At 30.7% G+C, this 23366-nt stretch overlaps 1 protein-coding gene and 1 pseudogene across 1 annotated transcript; one reads left to right on the top strand and one right to left on the bottom strand.

The window, feature by feature from the left end:
• Window positions 1–254: 254 nt before the first annotated feature.
• Window positions 255–3607, top strand: LOC115723108 (lysine histidine transporter 2-like; annotated as a pseudogene).
• Window positions 3608–7096: 3489 nt separating this feature from the next.
• On the bottom strand, window positions 7097–18184 carry LOC115722522 (isoleucine--tRNA ligase, chloroplastic/mitochondrial). Its single transcript, XM_030651750.2, has 22 exons — window positions 17962–18184; window positions 15772–15964; window positions 15441–15595; window positions 15262–15363; window positions 14951–15020; window positions 14665–14777; window positions 14180–14248; window positions 13790–13897; window positions 13196–13346; window positions 12551–12782; window positions 12145–12431; window positions 11880–12016; window positions 11617–11764; window positions 11247–11378; window positions 10602–10730; window positions 10033–10160; window positions 9759–9923; window positions 9455–9580; window positions 8919–8992; window positions 8417–8666; window positions 7902–8081; window positions 7097–7663 (listed from the first exon to the last, which is right to left on the bottom strand). The coding sequence occupies exons 1-22, from the start codon at window positions 18049–18051 to the stop codon at window positions 7421–7423; spliced, it is 3282 nt and encodes a 1093-aa protein (XP_030507610.2). The 5' UTR covers window positions 18052–18184; the 3' UTR covers window positions 7097–7420.
• Between the last annotated feature and the right edge of the window lie 5182 nt (window positions 18185–23366).

The following is a 23366-nucleotide window of genomic DNA, read 5'->3' as shown; positions in this document are numbered from 1 at the left end:
AGTTTTGAGATTTAATTAATTTGGGTAAATATCCTACCGATATTTGGTTTTGAATATTTAGAAAACAACTAAAATAAATATCTTTATAATGGCAGCAATCGAATGATATTAAAATATATTTAAAAATGTCTGAATATTGAAAAAGATATATAAATTACCAAATTTAAAAATAGAATGATATAATCTATTTCTCATATTATATGGATTTTATAATTTAAAATTTAAAAGAGCAACTATATATACAAGAGATATAACGTGAGTGGTGAGTAGTTGTATTTTATAGCTAGGGCTTTCAAGTTTGACCTGAGATTGAGACATTTGAGAGAGTGGAAAATCAGAAAAGTAAAAAGAGTGAGAATATTATTGAGTACGTAGTATCTACTATGGCTGATTCAAGAAGAGAAGGAGTTGAAGTTTCAAGTAGAGAAAGAGTTAATAATAATAATGTTGAAAATAATAATAAGCAGAAATCAATCGATGAATGGTTACCAATAACATCGTCTAGGAATGCTAAATGGTGGTATTCTGCTTTTCATAATGTAACTGCCATGGTTGGTGCTGGTGTTTTGAGTCTTCCTTATGCAATGACTGAGTTAGGATGGTACGTACTTTTTATTAATTAATTCATCAAATTCATAATCACTGTTATAATATATCTTATGAGATATTTAGAGTTTATTATTATTTTGAGTAGTTATAATGTAGTACATATATGCAGTTATGATATTGAGAAATTATCTCTATATAAAAGAGTTTTACCAAAAATTGATGCACGTATAATGGTAGATGTATAGTTATATTACACACACTTTTACATTGTACGTAGTAGTTTTAGACGGATTACATCCAGGATTTTTACTCTATTTGTTATAAAAAATATTTATACTTGTTATATAAAACGTACAATTATTAAATTAAATGATTTTTTTGAAGGGATTCGAATTAGGGAGGTGTAAACCATTAGATTATATATGCCAATGAACACTATAAGATTTTTTTAGTGGGTGTTATAGCCCCATACCCTTTGTAGGATTTTTATTAATCATTACTTATAATATATGGATGCACTTTAATGAATAGTATTAGGAAAATTTTAGGTGCGGTTTGGTAACACTTTTGTTTTTTAATTTTTTAATCACAAAATGAAAGTAAAATTTTTGTTTTTAAAAAATTTATTTTTGAAAAACAAAAATGCGTTCTGTAACAACTGTAAAGTTCATTTTTATTTTTTGATTTTATTTAAGTCGGATCTAGGTCCGGGGTCGGATTCGGGTTCAGCGCAAGGGCCGTGGGGAGGGGATTTGGATACGGGTCTAGTCGTAATCCAAAAGATTGATTAAGAAAAAAAAAAACTGTTTAAAAAAATATTGAAAGTAATTTTTTTGGTTTTTAAAATTGATTTCTAATTATAAAATTGAAAAGTAAAAACAGTTTTATAGAATATGTTTTTGAAAAATATTTTCACTTTTCTACTTTTAAAAACAGAAAACTGATTAAAAAAGTGTTACCAAACGCCACATTAGTTGATATGTTCAATTTTTTTTATCTAATTACAAAAACCTTTAATTTTTATATTATATGGATTCAAGATGTTTCATCGAGTAAAAAAAAAATAAAAATAAGGTTTCTGGTAAAAAATAGATAAAAAAAAGTTTAGCTTAAGCATAGAGATTTAAGCTTTTGCTATTTAGATTAAATATTTTTAAATAAATATTTATAGTTAAATTAGTTTAATAAGTATGAATGTGTAATACCTATTGAGAAGTGTGGTGTATATTTATATGTAAATATTTTGATTGATTAAACTTTGAAGAATGATATTGAGTTAATAACTTGTTTGAATATATATATGATATGATTACAGGGGACCTGGTGTGGCTATTCTAATATTGTCATGGGTAATAACGCTATACACACTATGGCAAATGGTAGAGATGCACGAGATGGTACCAGGGAAGAGATTTGACAGGTACCACGAGCTAGGGCAACATGCTTTTGGTGAAAAACTAGGGCTTTGGATTGTTGTGCCCCAACAGCTGATCGTTGAGGTTGGAGTCAACATAGTCTACATGGTGACTGGTGGAAAATCCTTAAAGAAAGTCCATGACACTGTTTGGCCTAACTCCAAACCCATTAGAACCACTTATTTCATCATGATCTTTGCTTCTCTTCACTTGGTTCTTTCCCATCTCCCCAACTTCAATTCCATTGCCATTGTATCCTTAGCTGCAGCTGTCATGTCCCTAAGGTTACACTCTCATATTTTAATTCATTCATTGATTAATCCTATGCTGTATACAATATAGTAACTAAATGTTATATATTTCAGTTACTCCACAATTGCTTGGTCAACCTCACTACACAAAGGAGTAAAACCCGATGTCTCTTATGCGCTGAGAGGATCAAACATGGGAGTTAAAACTCTCAATTTTTTTTCGGCATTGGGAGATGTGGCCTTTGCTTATGCAGGTCACAACGTGGTGCTTGAGATCCAAGCAACAATTCCATCCACTCCCGAAAAACCTTCCAAAAAACCAATGTGGAAGGGAGTGCTTGTGGCTTACGCAGTCGTGGCTCTCTGTTATTTCCCAGTTGCATTGGTCGGCTACTATGTGTTTGGTAACTCTGTTGATGACAACATTCTCATTACTCTAGAGAGACCAGCTTGGCTTATTGCTACAGCTAACTTGTTTGTTGTTATTCATGTTATTGGAAGTTATCAGGTACTACTAACAACTATATCTTAACAATGGTTAATTTTCACTCATTTACATATTGCTTTTTTGGATACTAATTAACTTTTTAATATAGATATATGCAATGCCAGTGTTCGACATGATTGAAACTGTGTTGGTGAAGAAGTTGAACTTTACACCCAGTTTTCGCCTTCGATTTTTCACTCGAACCACCTATGTTTGTGAGTATACATTATTTTGTGTTTTTTTTAAATTTTTTATTATATAAATTTCTATAGAGTTATTACTAATTATATTAACAATAATATAATTACTGTTTTTGCAGTAATAACTATGGTGGTAGCTATGGCTGTACCATTTTTCGGTGGCCTCCTTGGATTCTTTGGAGGATTTGTTTTTGCTCCCACAACCTACTTCGTAAGAAATTTAAAATTAATTCTCAAAATCATAGATAATAATAACAACTTATAATTTGAGTATTTTTTTTTTCCTAATTTCTTTCTTTATATTTTTTTATTCAGCTTCCATGTATTATGTGGCTCTCAATCTACAAACCAAGAAAGTACAGCTTCTCTTGGACTGCAAATTGGGTACATTATACCTTCTTCTCAACTTTTTACATACATATATTTTAGTTTACTTTATTGCTTAGTTTGTTCTTTGATTTTAATATTTCTTTTTTTTTTCTTTCTTCAGATTTGCATAGTATTGGGAGTAACATTGATGGTGTTAGCACCAATTGGAGCTCTAAGAACCATTATTATGTCAGCCAAAACTTATAAATTATTCGGTTGAAGATCCCACCGCCACCAAATATTAGTGTTTATAGTTGTTTTTTTTTTCTCTTTTAAATTTAAGTTTATATTATTATTTAGTTTTTGTTTTAAGGTTGGACCTCTACTATATTTATTTAGTTTATTAGTTTAGTTGGACAAATTTATTTATTTATAAGTTTTTTTTTTCACATTAATAGTTTTGAAATTGTTTGTTATTAACAAGTAAATTAATAGAAGTAATTTTAATTTTAAAAATTCTCTTAATTTTTTAGTATTTTATTAAACGGTTTTACTATTATCTATTATTTATATAATCTTTTAATAATTATGCCAAATATTTCAACTAAAACATTTTATTATTATATTCAAAAAATAAATTGTTTCAAATTATTATATAAATCAAAACAACTTTAAAATATGTTATTAAAATACTAATTAGAATTTTTGTTTCCAGAACTTTTACATAACTAAATTATACCCTCAAACTTTTCAAGCCGTTAAAAATTTACGTCAAACTGTTAAGATTGTTGGATTCTAAAATTTTTGTCAAATTCTATTCAAGTTTGGTAACGTGACAATTGTCCATTTACAGAATCGTGCTCTTAAACTTTGATATTTACCAAATTGTGCTCTCCAAACTTTAACACGTACCAAATCATTCTCCTAATCGTGCTCCTAAACTTTGATATTGACAAGTTAATATCATTTTTATACATTAAATAATATGATCGTATTGTATTTAAATTTATAACCATATTATTTAATTTAATAAAAAAAAATCAAACATAGTATATTGAATATATTCCTTCTTATTTAAGTGAAAATTACATGAAATATGGGATTTCATAACAAAGTTATAAAAATATGATTTGCCACTTTTCTATGGCATTTTTTCACATTTAAGTTTTTTATGGTATTTGATATGCCATATTTTTATAAACTTATTATCCAATCCCATATTTTATGTTTTTGTTTTTAGCTTAATTAGTTTTATTTATTTTTTTAATTTATTTTACACTTACATTTTAGGGTTTCTTTTTATTTGAAAAATTTACACCAAATACTACATTTTTTTTTTCAAACATTACATTTTTAATTTGACAAGAACATTTTACTTTTATACTTTTATTAATTTTTTTTTCTTTTTTACTTATTGAAACTTCAAAAAGTTTTTTTTTTTGTCTTTTTTATATATTTTTTAGTCAATTTTGGCTCTCTTTTTTCTTTTCAACTTTTAAGTCAGTTGCTACTTTTTTTTTTCTTTCTTTCGCTTATCTCTCTCTATTTTTTTTTTCTAATTTCTCTTTGTGTCTCTCTTTTTTTTTTCAATTTTTTTCTCAACCTAATTTTTTTCTCTTAATATATATAATAAGTGTACATTTTTATATTTCATTTTTTTTACAAAAATTAAACTTGTTTTTTTTATTTAAACTACTATTCGTTTTTTTTTTGTTAAAAACTAATTATTCCATTAAAAACAGCAGAAAAAAAAAATCAGTTTCATCAATATCATTCTGAAAAAAAAATAATATAAAAAATCATAATCTAAAAAGAATCCAAACTTTAAAAACTAGTTTCATCAACATTGAAAGAAACTAATAATTTCATTTAAAGAATACAAAAAATAGTTTCATCAACAAGATAATGAAAAAAATTACAATCTAAAGACGATACTAACTTTAAAAACCAGTTTCATCAATATTAAAATAAACGAATTATTTCATTAAAAGAGGCAAAAAAAAAATAGTTTCAACAATAACATAATAAAAAATACACAATGCCTAATAACTAAACTTTTACAAATTAACGATACTAAATTTAAAAACCAGTTTCGAACATATAAAATTTATATCAATACCTAATAATCAAACTTCTAACTTCATTCTTTATTTTGGCATTTAATTTTTTATTTGCTTGCTCAAAAATTAGAGTTAATTTAAACATACAATATGCAGCAAATATAACAAAGAGAATCACAAATTAAAATCAAAGAGAAAAAAAAGAAACAAAGAAAATTAAAGAGACAAAAGTGCAATAAAAACCATAAAAGAATAACAAAAAAAAAACAGTGGAATGTGAGAAACCAGTTAGTAAAACAACCAAAATAAAAACAAACAAATAAAAACCAGTTTCTTGAGATAAATTAATAAAAAATTGAATAAAACTCAATTATGAACAACAATAAAAAAAATTAATTACTTAAAAAAACCAGTTATGAAAATAATAAAATAATATGTATGTCAGAAACTGATTAATTAAAATAAAATAAAAATTGTTGTTCAAATATCATACAATAATAAAACTGGTTTTATACAAACGAAAAAATATATAATAATATCATAAAAATTGAGCAACCCCATTACAGAATAGTTAAAACATGTGAAACCAGTTTCGACATGTGAAACCAGTTTTGACGTTATAAAAAATCATAACAAAATACAAATGTTAATAATAAAGTTAATTGAAACCAGTTTCATCAGACAATCAAATAAAAACATACACACACACAAATATACAAAAAAAAAAAAATACTAATCACAAATATAATCAAAACAACACATAATGCCTACCAATAATTTAATAACAAAATATAAGTGTAAGTTTCCAACCTAGAAACAAAATAATAAAAAAGTAACTTGAAAAAAAATTCTAATAACATAATGAAACTATTTTTTTTTATTCTTTTAATGAAATTAATAGTTTCTTTCAATGTTGATGAAACTGATTTTTAAAGTTTATATTATCTTTAGATTATAATTTTTTATATTGTTTTTTCTTCAGGATGATGTTGATGAAACTGGTTTTTTTTTTTTCTGTTGCTTTTAATGAAATAATTAGTTTTTAACAAAAAAACAAAGAAAAAAAATAGTAGTTTAAATAAAAAAAAAACAAGTTTAATTTCTGTAAAAAAAATAATATCTATAGTTGAGATCATTTTTTATTTATTTTAGTATTTTATTTTTTTAAAAAAGAAAAAATAAATAAAAAGAAACACAAATTTTAAGTTTTTTATGGCATTACTCAGGACTTTTTCCCATATTTGTAAGTTTTTTAAAAAAATGTCATATTTAGTGTAATTAAGTTTTTATGCCATATATATCAAAACTTATCTTTATTTTCCCATATTTTTGTAAATAGCCCCTTATTTAATACAGTAGAATTCTTATAAGACTTACTAAACGAGCCCATATAGAGTTATTCTCCTCTATTCTTTAAAGGCCAATTAGGATTTTTGCCCCCTAAACTTTGACATGTACCAAATCATGTCCTTTAAACTTTTAAGGTTGTTAAAAATACCCACTAAACTATTGAAATTGTTAGATTTAAGAACTTTTGTCCAATTTTAGTAAAAAATCTAACATGAATGAAAGTTCAAGAGGTATGATTTAATACTTGTCAAAGTTCATGGGGCAAGATTTGGTAGATATTAAAGTCCGGGGAACATGATTTAATACATAAACATTCATTGAAATAGTAAAATTGAATGAAAGTAAACAAAAATCCTTAAATCCAATAATTTCAATAGTTCATGGGGCATTTTTAACGACCTTAAAAGTTCAGGGATCATAATTTGGTACATGCCAAAATTCAAAGAGCGAAAACCTTAGTAAATTTTCTTCAAAATACATTATCAAAACATCACTTTTTTCTACTTTCTCTTTAATGTTTACATACACAATACATCAAAACTAGAATCATCCTGTGCATTAGATTGTGCTGTGAAAGAGGCTTCTATAGCGCTTATAGCGCTTATTATTGCCAAAGATTAAAAAATAAATGGACCTTACAAAATTGAGTTGTATGAAACACAAGTTGTAGTACTTCATGTGGCCATATATGTTACTCCACATAATGAATATAATATATATATATATATATATATTTATCAAATTTACCTTTTGGCTCTGTTGAGAAATTAGATCCTCAGCTTATCTTACATAATAAATCTCAAGTGGCCATTGCTATAGCTGGAGATTGTTTAACACTTACCACATTGTAACAACGGCTGCAAAGAGTCGGATGCTCTGAAAAAGAACCAACTTGAGGTGAAAAATTCCAGCACCTTTCACACTTGCTTCCCTCAGCCCGAGACACGCCGATCCATATTTTAGTTGTCCCTTCAATCAAGTATTCTCCATTGTGTGGAATATTTTCAATCACTTCTTTTTCCATTGCAGGAAGGATTTCAGCCTGCATAGGTCATTTTAAATTTAAACCAAAAGTAGCAATGATTTTATTTGTTCTTATCAAATTGGGATTTTCTTATTCGTTTGACTTCAAAAGCAATTTTATGAAAAAGACAAGTGTGACTTGTTTTATTTCTAATTCCATAGAGCAGCTGCAGCTATGGGTTTCAATTGTCGCGTTTGGCATTTTTAGATAATTCTAATTTGTGTTTGGACAGAAATTAAAAAAGAGTGGGAAATACCTGAGATGTTATGAATATGCGATGCAATGTGTCTGCATCATTTTGGGATTCGCACATTTCACGCAATCTAGAGGCCAAGCTAGCATCAGAAGTATACAGATAAACTTTGGCTTCCAAACTGGAGCCAATCAACTTTTCAGTACGAGCAACCTCTAGGACTCTATTCACCTCAGTCCGCAACTGGTCAAATTACATAAACAAGGAAAGAATAAGCCATACTCTAAATCTCCTAATTTGATTTCACTGGTAATGAGCATGTGAGATGATCCATAAGCAATTGCCGCAAAAGGGAAAAAAAGAAAGAAAGAAAGAACGGCCACGACACTCTATTATAACAGGTTTCACTTTTTCACTAGAAATAATGCTTGATTGAACCAACAAAAATAACGATTTAACAAAGGCAAAAATTTTATTAAGCAAGCGTTATTATGATTTCTCCACAAATATTTTCTAACGAAATAGGAATATGCATCACATATGGCTTTAAAAAGAGTTAGATCCACTTGTCTTGTTACCTCGAGAACCTTTCCCCAGAATTCAACCTCTTCAATAGGGAAAGAAAGCCATGTTTGATTCCGAGCTGGCCATCCTGATTCAAAAACAAATTCAGCAACAGTTCCATCTTCTTTAGTATACTGGAAGGGGAGATTCTGCCAGACATCTTCAGCCAAATGTGGCAATATGGGAGCTATCACTTTTACAATGGAGAAAAGATGCGCAACAAGAACTGTTTGACAGCTTCTCCTTGTGAAACTTGATGTACCCCTGCATTATCATACTCTCTATTACCCGATACATCCATAGATTAAAACAAGCACACTTGATATATACGTTTAGCACCTGCTAGCGTAAAAGCTAATATTCTTGTTATTTTGCAGATATTAGCACTGTTAGTGAAAAAGAAAAATTACAAGTTCCCGGAAGATCAATCTTTGCATTGGCAAATCACGGTAATCATTAAAAATCTGAAATGAACTGATCTGTTACAAACTTGAAGATAGAACTAAGAAGATTTACCCGACATAAAGCCGATCTTTTGCAACATCAAAATAGAAATTTGATAGGTCAACAATGACAAATCGTTGTATGACCTGGAAACAAGACAAAACATACTACTCAGAATTGAATAAAGAAGAAAAGCAATTAGTTAAATGTGATGCCTCTCCTACTAAGGTGAGCAAAGCTTTACTATAAGAATCAAAAGAAACTTAACAATTTCATAATTAATTTATTCTTCCTTACAAGATTCAATCTGCTTAGGATCATAAGTAGATCACTAAATACATAATCCCTGCTTGTTTCTTTCCTTCCCCCATCTCTAATGAACATGCAACAGTTAATTACTCCTTTTTTGTGTTCTTTCATTTATTTATAAAAGAAACATAGATTAAAGCTTCTATTCACTCTTTCCTCAAATAAAATTTAAGGCATTGCGAGTCTAAGTTTAAATTTCAGAATTTTGAGCAAAAAAACCAAATGTAAAGTTATATCCCACATTTATATTCCTCACATATCATTATAACAGAAATCAACAATATTATATTATTTTTTACCTGAAAGATCTTAAAGAACTGATAGTTTTCATAGCTCTCTCTAATGTTCTTTACAACATTTTCAAGCTGAAATAGAGCATGCTGATCAATCATGGGAAGATCGTGATACGGAACAGCATTATCAGCCTGAAAATAGGGCATATTTATAAGCAACAAATAAGATGTAACTGATTTCTACAATGATGTCGCATAAATATTTGGGAGAAAAAGAGAGAGGTAGGCCTTTTTAAAGGGTGAAACATTTTAGAAGTTCATGATGTAAATTCGAATTTGGGGAACACTAAGCTCAATCTCTAAAACATACTTGCCAATCATGCAGATTTCCCAAAAGGTATCTCAATGTTCCTCGCAGCTTCCGATAAATGTCAGACATTTGGCGGAGAACTTGAGGACCAACCAGTACATCGCTAGTATAATCTACACTGGAAACCCAGAGTCGTAATACATCAGCTCCATAACCAGGTGCTTCCTGCCAGCAGAGAAACAGACCATTTAGCAATACACTCACTCGCAAATTGTTCTAGGGCATGGGTAAGGTTCTGAAGTGGAATGTCTTAGAATATTTAACATTGAAGAACCTTCTGGTTTTTCCCTCCTTCAATCACACTTTGTGGGTCTACAACATTTCCCAAAGATTTGCTCATTTTCAGACCTCTCTCATCCAATACAAACCCGTGTGTTATAACACTAGAATATGGAGCCTTTCCTGCACACACAAAAGAAAAAGACTCATGCAGTGTCTCACCACATTTTATCTTTCAGGGGGGGAGAAATTTAAGGCTGCATAGAATGAAACGCAGGATTCCATATACAAATTGAAATTAGATTGCTTTGCAACTCGCCCCTTGGCTACCTAAACAAGAGGCTATAGAATACAAAGCAGCAGTCATCTTTTTCCAGATGATCAAACCTGGAAATATTCTCTGCATCTAAATCTTAGGTAAAACAGAAACATGAAAAGGGTATTCATTTTTCTTTTCATGGAAAAAATAAAATAAAATGATAGTATTTATTGAAATGTAACCTGTCTTTTGACTCAACATCAATGAAATATCCCAACTCCCAAGTGATTATTAGTACAAATGATATCTTTGCTTGTAAACGAGGACAGAGAACATTATTAATAAATAATATGTTCAGCTTCTACCTTTTGTAGCAATGCTTGTTAATAAAGAACTTTGGAACCATCCACGATGCTGATCTGTGCCTTCAAGGTACAAGTCTGCGGGTAAACTAAGGTCCTTCCTCGTTCCCAAAACCGCAGCCCAAGAAGAACCTGGAATAAATAAAATAAAAATTAAACAAAACCAGAATATAGAGAATCACAATATATAAGATGAAATTATCATTTTCAATATGAATTTATAAACATGCATCAAGAATCAACTGGACAACATTTTACTGATGCAATAGACAGTTAGGGGCTGGATGAAATATACAAATGATGATTTGGCAAAACCATTTATATAGCATGTAAGATGAACATATTTCTTTATGTGCCAGACAGCTGGCAGCCTGGTACAAATTCACAAATTACATGACATTTGCGGTATTCCTCACATGACATACAGTTGTTTTTCTTTTGAAAAAGTCATTCCATAAGATATACAAGCAGAAGAGTCAATTATGAAATCATATAAACAATTAACATTATAGATATACAGACAATATCAGAAGGTTTGATGAATGGAAAATGGAAAACATAGCTAAATCAGTAATTTGTAACAAGAGAAGGCTGATATTATACATTTACTCAATACCTGATTCAAACCACTTGACAAAAAAAAAATACCTGAATCAAACCATACATCCATTGTGTCTGTCCCTTTTACATACTGTGATGCTTTATCGCGATATTTACCAGGAAGAAGATCCTCCACCTTCATGTACCACCAGGCATCACTACCCTTTTCGGCTATTATAGCTGCCAATTCAAATATAAAAATAATAAAATTGTATTGACCTATTATAGGTGCATCAAATTTGAAGTGGGATGATTAATTGCACAGCATATCCATTTATATAAATTATTCTTTGTAGCCATGCACAGTATGTGTGTGTGTGCTCACAAAGAGCAGCAGAGTAGAGAAGTGGCACAGAGAAAAAAATCTTGAATCAATCTACCATTAGGAGAGCCGTTGCTATAATTAGATAACTCTTACATTTGATATGATTAACAGTCTCTTCATTCATCAGAGGTTCCTTTGTTTGCACATGATAAAAGACTGGAATTGGAACACCCCACGTCCTTTGCCGTGATATACACCAATCAGACCGGCTAGTAGTCATTGCAGAAATTCTGTTCTCTGCCTGCAGAAACAAAGCTCACGCACACAAAAGATAGTAAACAATTTTGCAAAATCGCAAGGTACCCCAAGAAAAGAAGAGGAAAAACACTAAAAATGTCAAAATGTACAGGAAATACCTGAGATGGAATCCATTTTATTTGACCAATTGCGTCCATGGCAGCTTGGCGAAATCCTTCAACTGATGCGAACCATTGTTCTGTTGCCCTAAATATTGTGGGTTTTTTGGTTCTCCAATCATATGGATACTTGTGTGCTTCAAAATAATAAATGGAATTTTTTTGTAACTGCCACATGTTGTTTATATGGTACAACCTCAAGAGTAAACAGAAAATTGACTGGATTAATAATTGAAAGCTTGAACCAGAATAAAAGAAGACTTACCATAAGATTCTTCCATAATAAGTGACAAATTCTCATCCAAGTATTTCACAACAGCAACATTACCATCAGCGAGTACATCAAGCCCATTAAATTGTCCAGCTTCTTCAGTGAACTTTCCATCATCGTCAACAGGGGAAAGTAGTGGCAGTCCGTACTTCATGCCAGTCACATAGTCCTCCTGACCATGTCCAGGAGCTGTATGGACCAGCCCAGTTCCTGATTCTGTAGTAATATAATCTCCTCCGATAACAACAGGACATTCTTTATTACTAATTGGATGTATATACCTGGTATAGAACCATACTTCAGCCAACAGGTATTCATTAAATATCATTTTATAAATGCTCAGTATATATAGAGGAATTTAATCATTACTCAGTTTTATGTTTATATCATCATCTGTCACCTGCAATTTTCGAGATCCGAACCCAACAGAACTTTCCTCACAACAAGCTTTACACTCCATTTACCCTCTAATGTTGACACAAGATCTGAAGCTACAATAAGAAAAGGCTTCTTTTCCTCCTTCAGAACATTTCCAAGCTGTTGTTTTTTATTTCCAGCAGATAAGGAGGCATCTTCTGAGAGTGATTGTACTTCAACTATGGCATATTGAAGCTTAGCATTCACAGCAACAGCTGAAAATTTTGAGAGAAGACAAGTTGCTAGATTATAACTATAAGGAAGATGAATAACTCAGAACAGAACATGACTGTATTTTAATGAATCCGCGTCATGGAAATATATAATAAACTTCCAGCAAAGGAAACAGAAAAAAAAAATAAGCAAACATTGTGAAAAAAACATTGACCTGAAGAAGAATACGAGGAACTCAAAGCATTGATTATAATAAAATATATACCATTTATGTTTGATCTGTAATAGTGAATAACTGTTCAGGAACTCAAAACATGTTTGATTATAATAAAATAAATGTATTTATATTTTATGTGTAATAGTGAATAACCATTCATATCTTTCTATATAACGATCAAATTGGCATTAACAAGCAATTACATTTTATAACTATTAAGTAAAAAAATATACCCACCAGCATTCGCTGGAATAGTCCAGGGGGTTGTAGTCCAAATAGCCAAGCACAAATCTGGGAAATAGTCATTTAATAAGCCCCCAGAAGCTGGAGGTGCACTAACCATTCTGAAAGTAGCATATATGCTTCTTGAAATATGCCCTTCTGGATACTGCATAGTGAAATTTTGAGTTGAGTATTAAATTAAATTAACATAATATTTTGACTTAAGCATAGGCGTCAAACAACTCGTAGAACTTGAATAATTCATTAAGTAGCACATTATTACTAATGACGGGGAATGAATGTTTTATTCCATATATAGTTTGTGTGTGTTGTGTACATAGAGAGGGGAAAAAAAAAACTCTACTTGAGATGATTCAGTATATTTTATCAATTTACTGGAAATACAGAAATACATCACAAGTTTCGATTTAGATGATGAAAGAGGTTTAGAGCATTACTTAGAAAAGGGTGTTTCCAAGCAAAATGTAAAACAGCACTAATATAACTTGCTAGAGTATGGTCTCTCCTGAATACAACACACTAATGGAAGTGGCCATATTCAGATTAATTAAATTTTCAATGTTACATTAAGAAAAACAGAAATAATACCTCCAACTCAGCCTCTGCAAGAGCAGTTCGTGATGAGGGACTCCAGTGAACTGGTTTCCTACCTCTATAGATATAACCTTGGATTGCCATTTGGCCAAATACTTCAATCTACCAGTTTATACAACAAACAAAACAATCAGATAACTACAAATAAGATCAAAAAAATTATATAAAAGATACAAAGATAGAAACTGAATACAATGCTAATTCATGAATTGAATGCAACTTTTACAGCCACAACTTTTTTTTTAAAAAAAAAAAATCCAATTTAAGCTAAAGATAATCTATCTTCTACAGTTTGTCCTATAGAAGGATTTGTACAGAGTCAACAAATAACCCAGAGTTATAAAGATGTGCATAAAGTGATATCATTGGTGCAGTAATAGCTACCTGAGCAGCTTCATATTCTGGATCAAGAGTTAGATATGGATTATCCCAGTCTGCCCACACTCCAAAACGCTGCAACATCAAATAGTTCTTGATTCCTTTAGAAATATCCAAAATTCCCTTTTATTTGAAAGTAACATTAGACTGCACTAAATTTAGAACATAAGTTTCATTTAATTTATAAATTATACATAAGAAGTTCGAAAAGTCATCTGGTAATAAATTCGTGAAAATTAGGGGTGTTCACTGGATCCCATTCATTGTTTTTAAGCTTATCCAGATTCGATCCAATTATATATTGGATGTTAATTTTACCATATGATCCGATCCAATTAATTTCAGTCATCCAATCTGATCCGATCACAATTGGATATCCAATGTTTGGCAGTTAATTGTAATTGGATTGGATCGATGTATGCACACCCTAATGAAAATGTGGCAAATAGTTCAAATCAAAACTAAAGGAGAGACTATACAGGGGATGTTACCTTAAATGAAGTCATTTGAGTTTTGACAGTTGCTTTGGCAAATTTAGCTGCCTTGGCTCGTAACTTTACTGGTGTGAGATCCTTTCTAGTGTTTTCATCCAGTGACTGCAAAACTAATAATTAAAATGATGACCCACATATGTATTAGAACTTTTCCTTAGTCTCAACAAAACATACCATAGGAAGGTTGGTAATACATCCAAAAAAATGAGTTAAAGTGGAAGTGATCCTTAATATATATGTCATCATGCCACAGTAGTAAGAGAAAGTTGCAAAATACACTTGCCTTTCAACTCAATTGGTAAGCCATGACAATCCCAACCAGGAATATAATAAACTCTATAATTTTGAAGAAGCTGTCATCAAGAGAAGAAAAAAAAAAAGGATGAATTCATATGAATATTGTGAATAACATAAACATTTGATAATAAGCTAAATTAACTAGAGGTTTGGATCTTAACTTTTCAAAGACAAATATGTTGATATCATACTTGTATTGAAGGACACAATCAGGCAAAAGGCTAAACAATAATATCATAATTAATAAATAGGCCAAACAATAATATGTAGTGAAACACAAAATAATAGCAGGAATACCTTGTAACGATTGATCATATCCTTCAAAATCTTGTTCAGAGCATGTCCCATGTGAAGGTCCCCATTGGCATATGGAGGACCATCATGAAGAATAAAATTTTCCTGAACATGCAAAAAAAGTCAGAAAAAAGGTCAAGTAACAAAACGTTAATAGAACCAAGGTAAACTTAAAAACTCACCCCGGAATTCTTATCAACAACTCTCTTGAACACCTGATTGTCATCCCAAATTTTCTGAATTTCAGGCTCCCTAACCAAAGAGTTTGCTCTCATGCCAAAAGTTGTCTTAGGCAGATCAACTGTGTGCTTGTATTTTCCATCTTCCTGCTTTGCGCCTAGACAATCAAATTAACCCAGACATGAAAATTAGTGCATGCTCATTCTTCACAATAAATTTTTCAGTAAAAGTTTCCTGTGGGACACATTTAAAATTTTAAGAACCATCTTCTAAACAATGCCTCCAAAGCATGAATATTTAGTAAAAGCAAATAAGTGCACAACAAAGAGACACCTTCAGCCGCTTTCTTTGCAGCCATAACAGGTCCCCTAGCCCTCCGCTTTGATGAAGGAAAATCTTCAGAGGAATAAGTAGAATAGTTTGTTGTATTAAAAAGGGTAAATACTTTAGTTGAAGAGCTTCCTTTGAGATGAAACAAGCTGGCAGAAGTCCTCCTAAAAGATGGGCTGGTTCTTTGTGACAAAACCTGAAATGTACACAGCACAGTTCATCAGTAGCCATTCGCCACTTTAGAAACAAAGGAAGTCATAGAGTTTTTTACAAAAAAAAATGTCAGATTCAAATCGTTGACTAATTACCAACATAACATTAAAACTAAATAAATAAATAACAATAATAATAATAATTGCATTTATAGAAGCAAAAGTTTTAAGGGAAAAAAAGAAGAAGCAAAATTTAATTGAAATGGTTCACATGTTCTTATACCTTTGTAAAAACTCCACTACCCCCTGAGACACAATGGAAGGTTCCATGTATCAAGAGAAAAATTTGAAGAGCTCTACATGGCTCTAACAAAAACTTCATTTCTACGAAGTGCACAAATCAACTTTTTGCATGCAATTACTATCAAGCCTTAACCCCATAATAGAGTTTTGGTAATTGGATTAACGTTATGTTTATGATTGAAATCTATTAAAAAACTTTTTGCATGCAATTTGAATTTTTTGAAAATTGTACATTTAGTTTCAATGAAGCTTATGCCTGTAATAATATATAATACTGATTTTTGTAGAATTCTAAATTATTTATCATCTATAAAAGACGATGAAGTTGACATTTGGCAACTTACAAATCAAAAGAAAAACACACGTTACAACTTATAAATCCTAGGCATTACCTAATTCCTTCAATGAATTAATTTGAGCAATTTGTGTAGCAAAAGAGAATCTAAGAGCATCAACAATGCAAGCCACTCTAAAAGTGGCTAAAGAACTCCATATCACCTAAAAATACTCCAATGCTAAAGCAACACTAAAAATAGCTACTATGGTCCCACACTCTAATTTTTACCAATAGTTATCAATTTGTATACACTAAAGTATTAATTTTTTCTTTAAAAAAAAAAATAGAAACTCCGATGCTTGGCAGCAGCTACCTTAGCTGCCTTCAATTTTCCCTCCAATGCTAAAGCACCTTTAAAAGGTGGCTCTTCATCTGACAACACCTGCTTGGCACTACACTAATTTACAGCGTTGGAGTTGGCCTAAGAGTTTGCAACTTGAATCCTTACCAAAAAAAAAAAAAAATTGCATGTTGAATTTTTTAGATGAAACTCATGCAAGATCACTTATTCTTCTGTCTCTAATTATACCATTTATTCTATTTTTCAAATTAATAGTTTCATTATTTTATTTGAGTTTTACTGATTTGTACATTTCATTTTGCTCGTTATAAAATTCAGACTTGTCCTCCAAGTCATAACTTTCACCTCCTAGTACTACGACTAGGAGATTAAAGTAATGGTATCTGTTGCTCTAACTGCTCTAATCAGGAAAGACATCACAATTTGAATTTCAATACTACAAAAAAATGGAATGAAGACTTACAGATTTTTTATTATTGTTTTGAACAAAGGACTTACAGATTACACAAACATTTTCAACGGACTCCAATAAAAATTATTCGGGAAAACAAAAAACGAAAAACTACATATATAAATGTGAAGGAGGACATCATATTGTGAAGTTCAACTAATTGAAAACGCCTCAAAAAAACTCTTGTCCACATTCTAATATTCTGAAAAATAAAATAAAGATAAAAAGGACCATAGTTACGACTATACAGTAGCGCTAAGCCCTTAGCATTTTTATTTTTTTACACAAAATAATAATCCTTCTTTGGCATTTCATCAAGCACTTTGTTAGCAAAAGTAAAAGGTCGCCAGAACTCAGAAATACATAAGATAAAGCCATCAATCCGATTAAAATTTCAAACCTACAAGTTTCAATTTACTTCTCCATCATAAAATAAATTCTCAATCAACACTCAAAAGTATACAAAACAAACGAGTTCAACACACGACATCGCTCAGTTACCGAAGAAAAGTTTATTAATCTACATTTGAGCTTATCAATCATAAACTAGACCTTAATAATAAACCAATCCTCGATACTTTCTCATGAGCCGAAACCGTGAAACGAAGAACGAATTTAGGAAGTAAGTGAGTGAGTGAAGTTATCGTACCCGAGAAGGAGAGGCATAGAGGACCGCCATTGAAGCCTCCCTAGGTTTGAAGGCGGGAGAGGTAGTAGCGAAGGATTTGAAAAAGGACATGTTTGGTTTATGAAGTCATTGGTGGTGGAGGTTCGCCAGAGCCCGAGAGCAGAGGAAGAGAAGGAGGGAAATGGATAAATACAGTAGAATAAATTTATGAAAACAGAAGAATCAAATGGTTCCAAATCTCACACATCCGTTAGATTACCCTCTTTTTATAGCTACTTACAAAAACAAAAGGGAAATTTAATGTATTTATTGGGTTAAAATTGTTTCTAAGTTAACTCATTTTAGTAAAATAGCCTAATATTTTACAAAACTCAACTTACTCTTCTTATTTTAGACACATGATCCTCCCTCTTCTTCCCTTCTCTCTCTCTCTCTCTCTCTCTCTCTCTCTCTCTCTCTCTCTCTCTCTCTCTCTCTCTCTCTCTCTCTCTCTCTCTCTCTCTCTCTCTCTCTCTCTCTCTCTCTCTAAACTCATCCTAAGAAATCGACCCATAATCTACCACCCACAATCTCGGTTCTTTCTCTCCACGACTATCGCGACCATAGACCCAACAACTCATAAACCTAATGACCACCGCGGACCCAACAATTTACGGATCCAACAACTTCTCCATCGACAATGTTGTCAAATGAATAAATTGTATGATTAATGTCTGTAAATTGTGAGTTGATGTTAGATTTGAAAATGGTCGGATCTGAATTTCGGGTAGAAAACTAATTTTTTTGCCAGGCTCGATGGTGGTCTGATGCCTTCCCGTTGTTAAAATGAGTAAAGGTTGAAGACGTAGGTCCAATGGTGCCCGATGCTACCTATAAATATAGAATATGGTCTAATGGTAGTCCGATGGTAGTTCAATAGTGGCTTGATGTCTTCTTGATGAGCTTAATGAATGAAACTTAACATCTATAAATGTAGAACATAATTCGATGGTAGTCTGATGCTACTATTTTTTATGTATAAAAATATGAAGAAAAAAAATGGGTAGCATCAGGCCACAATCGGACCTCCATCAAATCATAATCAGTATGGATGGGATTGGGGAGTATGGATGTTGAAGTTAGAAAAGAAGAGAAAGGAGAAGGATATTATAGGTATTAATATAAAGTGTGCCTATTTTCTTAATTTTCGTAAACTTGTGTTTAAAAATTTTAATATGCACTAAATGTATACATATAAATTCAATTTTTCCAAACAAAATTCACTCAACTCAGTGGCTGCCAACAACCCACAACATGTCATCCAGATGAATATAGGGCATTAGGTATGTTAATAAAATACTCAATCTAATTCAATTCGCACAATTCAATCTGCATAAATGCGGATATGTGTGGAAATCCCTATAAATACGAATTGGATTGGATTGGATTGAAAAATTTAAAATTCTCACTTGTGTGGATTAGATGTTGATTAAACATATAAAAGTAATTGATACAATCTAATTTAATCTAATACATATGATACTTACAAAAGTAACATATACATATAAAAGTAACCGATATTTTAAAATTTAAAAGAACAAATATATATTTCATTTGTATATGTAAGGAAAATATAATTTAAAACAAAATTTAACATTTCTTTTTACATTTTTTTTCTTCTTTTAAATTTGTTATTTTATTTTATTATTAGAGACATAAAATAACAATAATTAATTTTATTTTATTGTTAGTTATGTGAAAAAATATTTTCAATAAATATTAAATAATTTAATGTTAAAAAGTAATCAATCCAAAATAATCGATCCAATTCGTACTTTTACATATTTGATTTAATTGGATTTGAGCTATTGTGCAGATTGAATTGGATCCAAAATATGAAATTTGCTTTTAGTGCAGATCAGATGTACTATGAAAAAAAAAATAATGCATATTGTACTTTTGCAGAGATTGTTGAAGACTCTGCATAGTTTATGACAGTTTTGCTGAAACTGTAAGGAATTAACTGCTAACATTTCAATCAGCTCAGCAATAGTTGGCTTTTCACTATATGGTGCAACATGAGTAGGTTGTTAAAATTGTGCATAATTCTATTGCATCCGAGTAGTAGAAGCCTCTAAAGTGTTGAGTAGATCAATAAGAGAATGATCTTGATCTTGTGGTGCTATAGAAGGATAGTAAGAAGATGGTTAGAAATATTGATTGATTTCACTGTAGGAAATGCTAGAATAATCTCCCTATTGTTGATTGTATATGTAAGTATCGTAATATGGATCATATTGATACACTTGTGGCGAGGTATAATATGGATTATAGTATTATTGATTGTACATCGTCAAGCTTCTAAAGGAAGATCTGAAAATTAACACCACAACTAGAAGAACAAGTTAGTAAAGAAAAAACTAAAGATGAATAATAAAATAAAACAATAGTCTCCGGCAACGGTACCAAAAATTTAATGTGTGTCGTAAGCCACAACAAATTTATTAATATTTATTTCCAATACATCTAATTATTTTTAGTATAATTGTAAGTAAGGGTCGATCCCACGATGACTATGTTTATTTATTTATTCAAAAATTAGTGACAAAAGTTATAAAAGGGGGTTTTGAGGTTTAGAATAAAATAGGATAAATAAAAATAAAAAAAGAGTAAAATTGAGACTACGATATGAGAAACTAGTTAAATGTTATTCTCCACCCTTGACAATCATTCTTAATTTCTATTAATGAATGTAATTTCAATTTCTAATCAAACTATTAATCCCGTAGATAAAGCTAAAGCAGTCAATTATCCCAATCTCCCTATTATATGTAATTAAGGTGAAACGCTCAATAATTAATTCTTTTACCTAAGCAGTAAATTCATGAAGCATGCAATTTATTTAACTTAGATAAAGCTTTGAGATTTATGGAGATAGACTAATCTAGGCAACAAATCAATAAAACATATAATCCATTTAACCTAGGTTCTATTCTTCATCACAATTAAAAATTACAATTTGTCACAAACACTTAGAATCCTAGACTATTAGGTGAATAGTAATCTTAAGAATAAAAGTAAAAGTTAATTTAGCGGCCGTCTAAACAAGATTAAAACAATAACTATGACATTAAACATAGAAGAAAAGAAGCAATTTGATATAATGGAAACTAAAAATTAACATTCAATAATGAAACTAAGAATTCATGTCTCGAGTTTTGAAATAACTCTTAACTAAAAGAAAACTACCCTTAACTAGACATTATAACGAAAAATCATAACATTTAGTAAGAGTTGAAGGAGAAGAAAATAACTAGAATGAAGAACACTTCGAAGTTGATCTCCGTCTCTTCCTTGCTCTCTCTCTAAGTTTTTCTCTTTATTTTGTAGCTCTAGAATCATCAAATTTGTAGCCTAAGATTGTTAGGTTTTATGCCCTAAATAAAACTTCATTTCAATGTAATCTATTTTATTCAACATCAATAAAGAAACAAAAGTATTTTTCATTCATTTGTGTATGTTTTGGTTCACTTTATCAATTGCTTGTCTATTTGATTTATAAATTCATCTTAAACCCTTTTTCACATACTTGATCCTGTTTATTGTGTTGTCATCACATTGGAAAGTAAACATGACTATGTGAATAAAGTTTCCTAGATTTATCAAACACAGGGTTTTACTGATATGATAATCTACAACAAGAGTTTACTTGCATTTGGAGAAATGCTATGTTCTTTCCAGAATATTGGTTAAAGTAAAGCTCAGGTTGGATGCATGGAGTATGCATCGGAAGGGACCGATATTGAACTTTGACTTAGATTTAATTAAACTTACCGTAAAATCTATTCAAGTCAATATCGCCAAGTTGATCCTAGATCAAATGTTCTTAATCCTGTTATGATTAGGCTCAATCTTGAAAGGCTATTCGTGTTCTTTGATTTGTTAGTTAAGCCTACTTTTAGGTCAGGGTGATACGTACATTTTGGGAACACGGTAGTGCAATTGAGTGGGAGCGCTAGCATAAACATGGAATCTATAGCTTCTATCTGGCGAATAGTAAGCAAAGGATGTCTCCTTCGAGCTTGACCAAACGAACATAAATGGTGGAGTACTCATTTCACATAAGCTGAAATATCATTTTTATGGGGTCAAGTGTTTTAAGGATAAAATACATAGTAGGGTGTTACGGTAATCTAATCCCTTTATAGTGTAGATCATTCATATAGAGGATCATTGATCACATTAGGATTATAACAATGGATAACTAATGATGCGTCTATATGGTGGAACATATAGAGCATTCTATATACTGAGAGTGCAATTCTAAGTTCTATGCGTAGATTCAACGAAGAATTAATAAGTTAGTGAATTTTAGTGCTAAATTCTTGATCTACTTATTGGAAGCTCGGTTATATAGACCCATGGTCCCCGCACTAGTTGAGATAATATTGTTTGTAAGACTCATGTAATTGGTTTTGATTAATCAATTATAATTCTCAAATTAGACTATGTCTATTTGTGAAATTTTCACTAAGTAAGGGCGAAATTGTAAAGAAAGAGTTAATAGGGGCATATTTGTTAATTATGATACTTTGTATGGTTCAATTAATAAATATAAAAAATGACAATATTATTTAATAATTATTTATAGTTATTAAATAATTAGAATTGGCATTTAAATGGTTAAATTAGGAAATTGGCATTTTTGAGAAAATCAGATACAAAAGTGTTAAAATTGCAAAATTGCAAAAAGCAAGGCCCAAATCCATCAAGCCATGGCCGGCCACTTTTGTGGGCATTTTAAACTGATATTTTCATTATTTTAATGCTAAATAATTCAAACCTAACCCTAGTGGAATGCTATAAATAGGTAGTGAAGGCTTCAGGAAAATTACACTTCTGAATCAGAAAACCTGAGCCTTTCTCTCTCTACCTTGGTCGCCACCCTCTCTCTCTCTTCTTCCTTAGAATTTCGAAATTACCTTAGTGATTAGAGTAGTGCCCACACACAGCAAGCAATACCTCAATCATAGTGAGGAAGATCGTGAAGAAAGATCATCAGCAAAGGAGTTTCAGCATCAAGGATTCAGAGAAAGAGATCCAGGTTCAGATCTTGATAATACTCTGCTACAGAAAGGATACAAGGGTTAGAGATCTGAACGGAAGGAGTCATTTAATTCTTCTGCACCCAATGTAAGGTTTCTTTAACTTTATACGTGTTTATTTCATCGTTTTAGAAAGTTCATATTTAGGGTGTTAATAAACATACTTGTGAGTAGATCTAAGATCCTGGTAAAATAATTCCAACAAAGATGTCATATTTATAGTTCTTGAAAAGATAGATGAATCCCTTTAGAATTAGAATTTTTTTTTTCAAAAAAAAAAAAAAAAGATAAGTCAGCGCTATAGCGCCGAGTACAATTTTTGTTTCTGCACTTGATTAGTAT

The sequence above is a fragment of the Cannabis sativa genome, chromosome 9 (genome assembly GCF_029168945.1).
Source record: "Cannabis sativa cultivar Pink pepper isolate KNU-18-1 chromosome 9, ASM2916894v1, whole genome shotgun sequence".
Classification (NCBI taxonomy): domain Eukaryota; kingdom Viridiplantae; phylum Streptophyta; class Magnoliopsida; order Rosales; family Cannabaceae; genus Cannabis; species Cannabis sativa.
Note: the sequence above shows the minus strand (reverse complement) of the source record. Positions and strands in the feature narration are given on the sequence as shown.

Excerpts from the sequence above, each read along its gene's own strand:
- LOC115722522 (XM_030651750.2), bottom strand. The coding sequence starts at position 18,051 with ATGTCCTTTTTCAAATCCTTCGCTACTACCTCTCCCGCCTTCAAACCT. Across the intron at positions 12,783-13,195 it reads GACTATTCCAGCGAATGCTG|CTGTTGCTGTGAATGCTAAG; the intron begins GTGGGTATATTT and ends CAAAATTTTCAG. Across the intron at positions 7,664-7,901 it reads GCATATTCATAACATCTCAG|GCTGAAATCCTTCCTGCAAT; the intron begins GTATTTCCCACT and ends TGACCTATGCAG.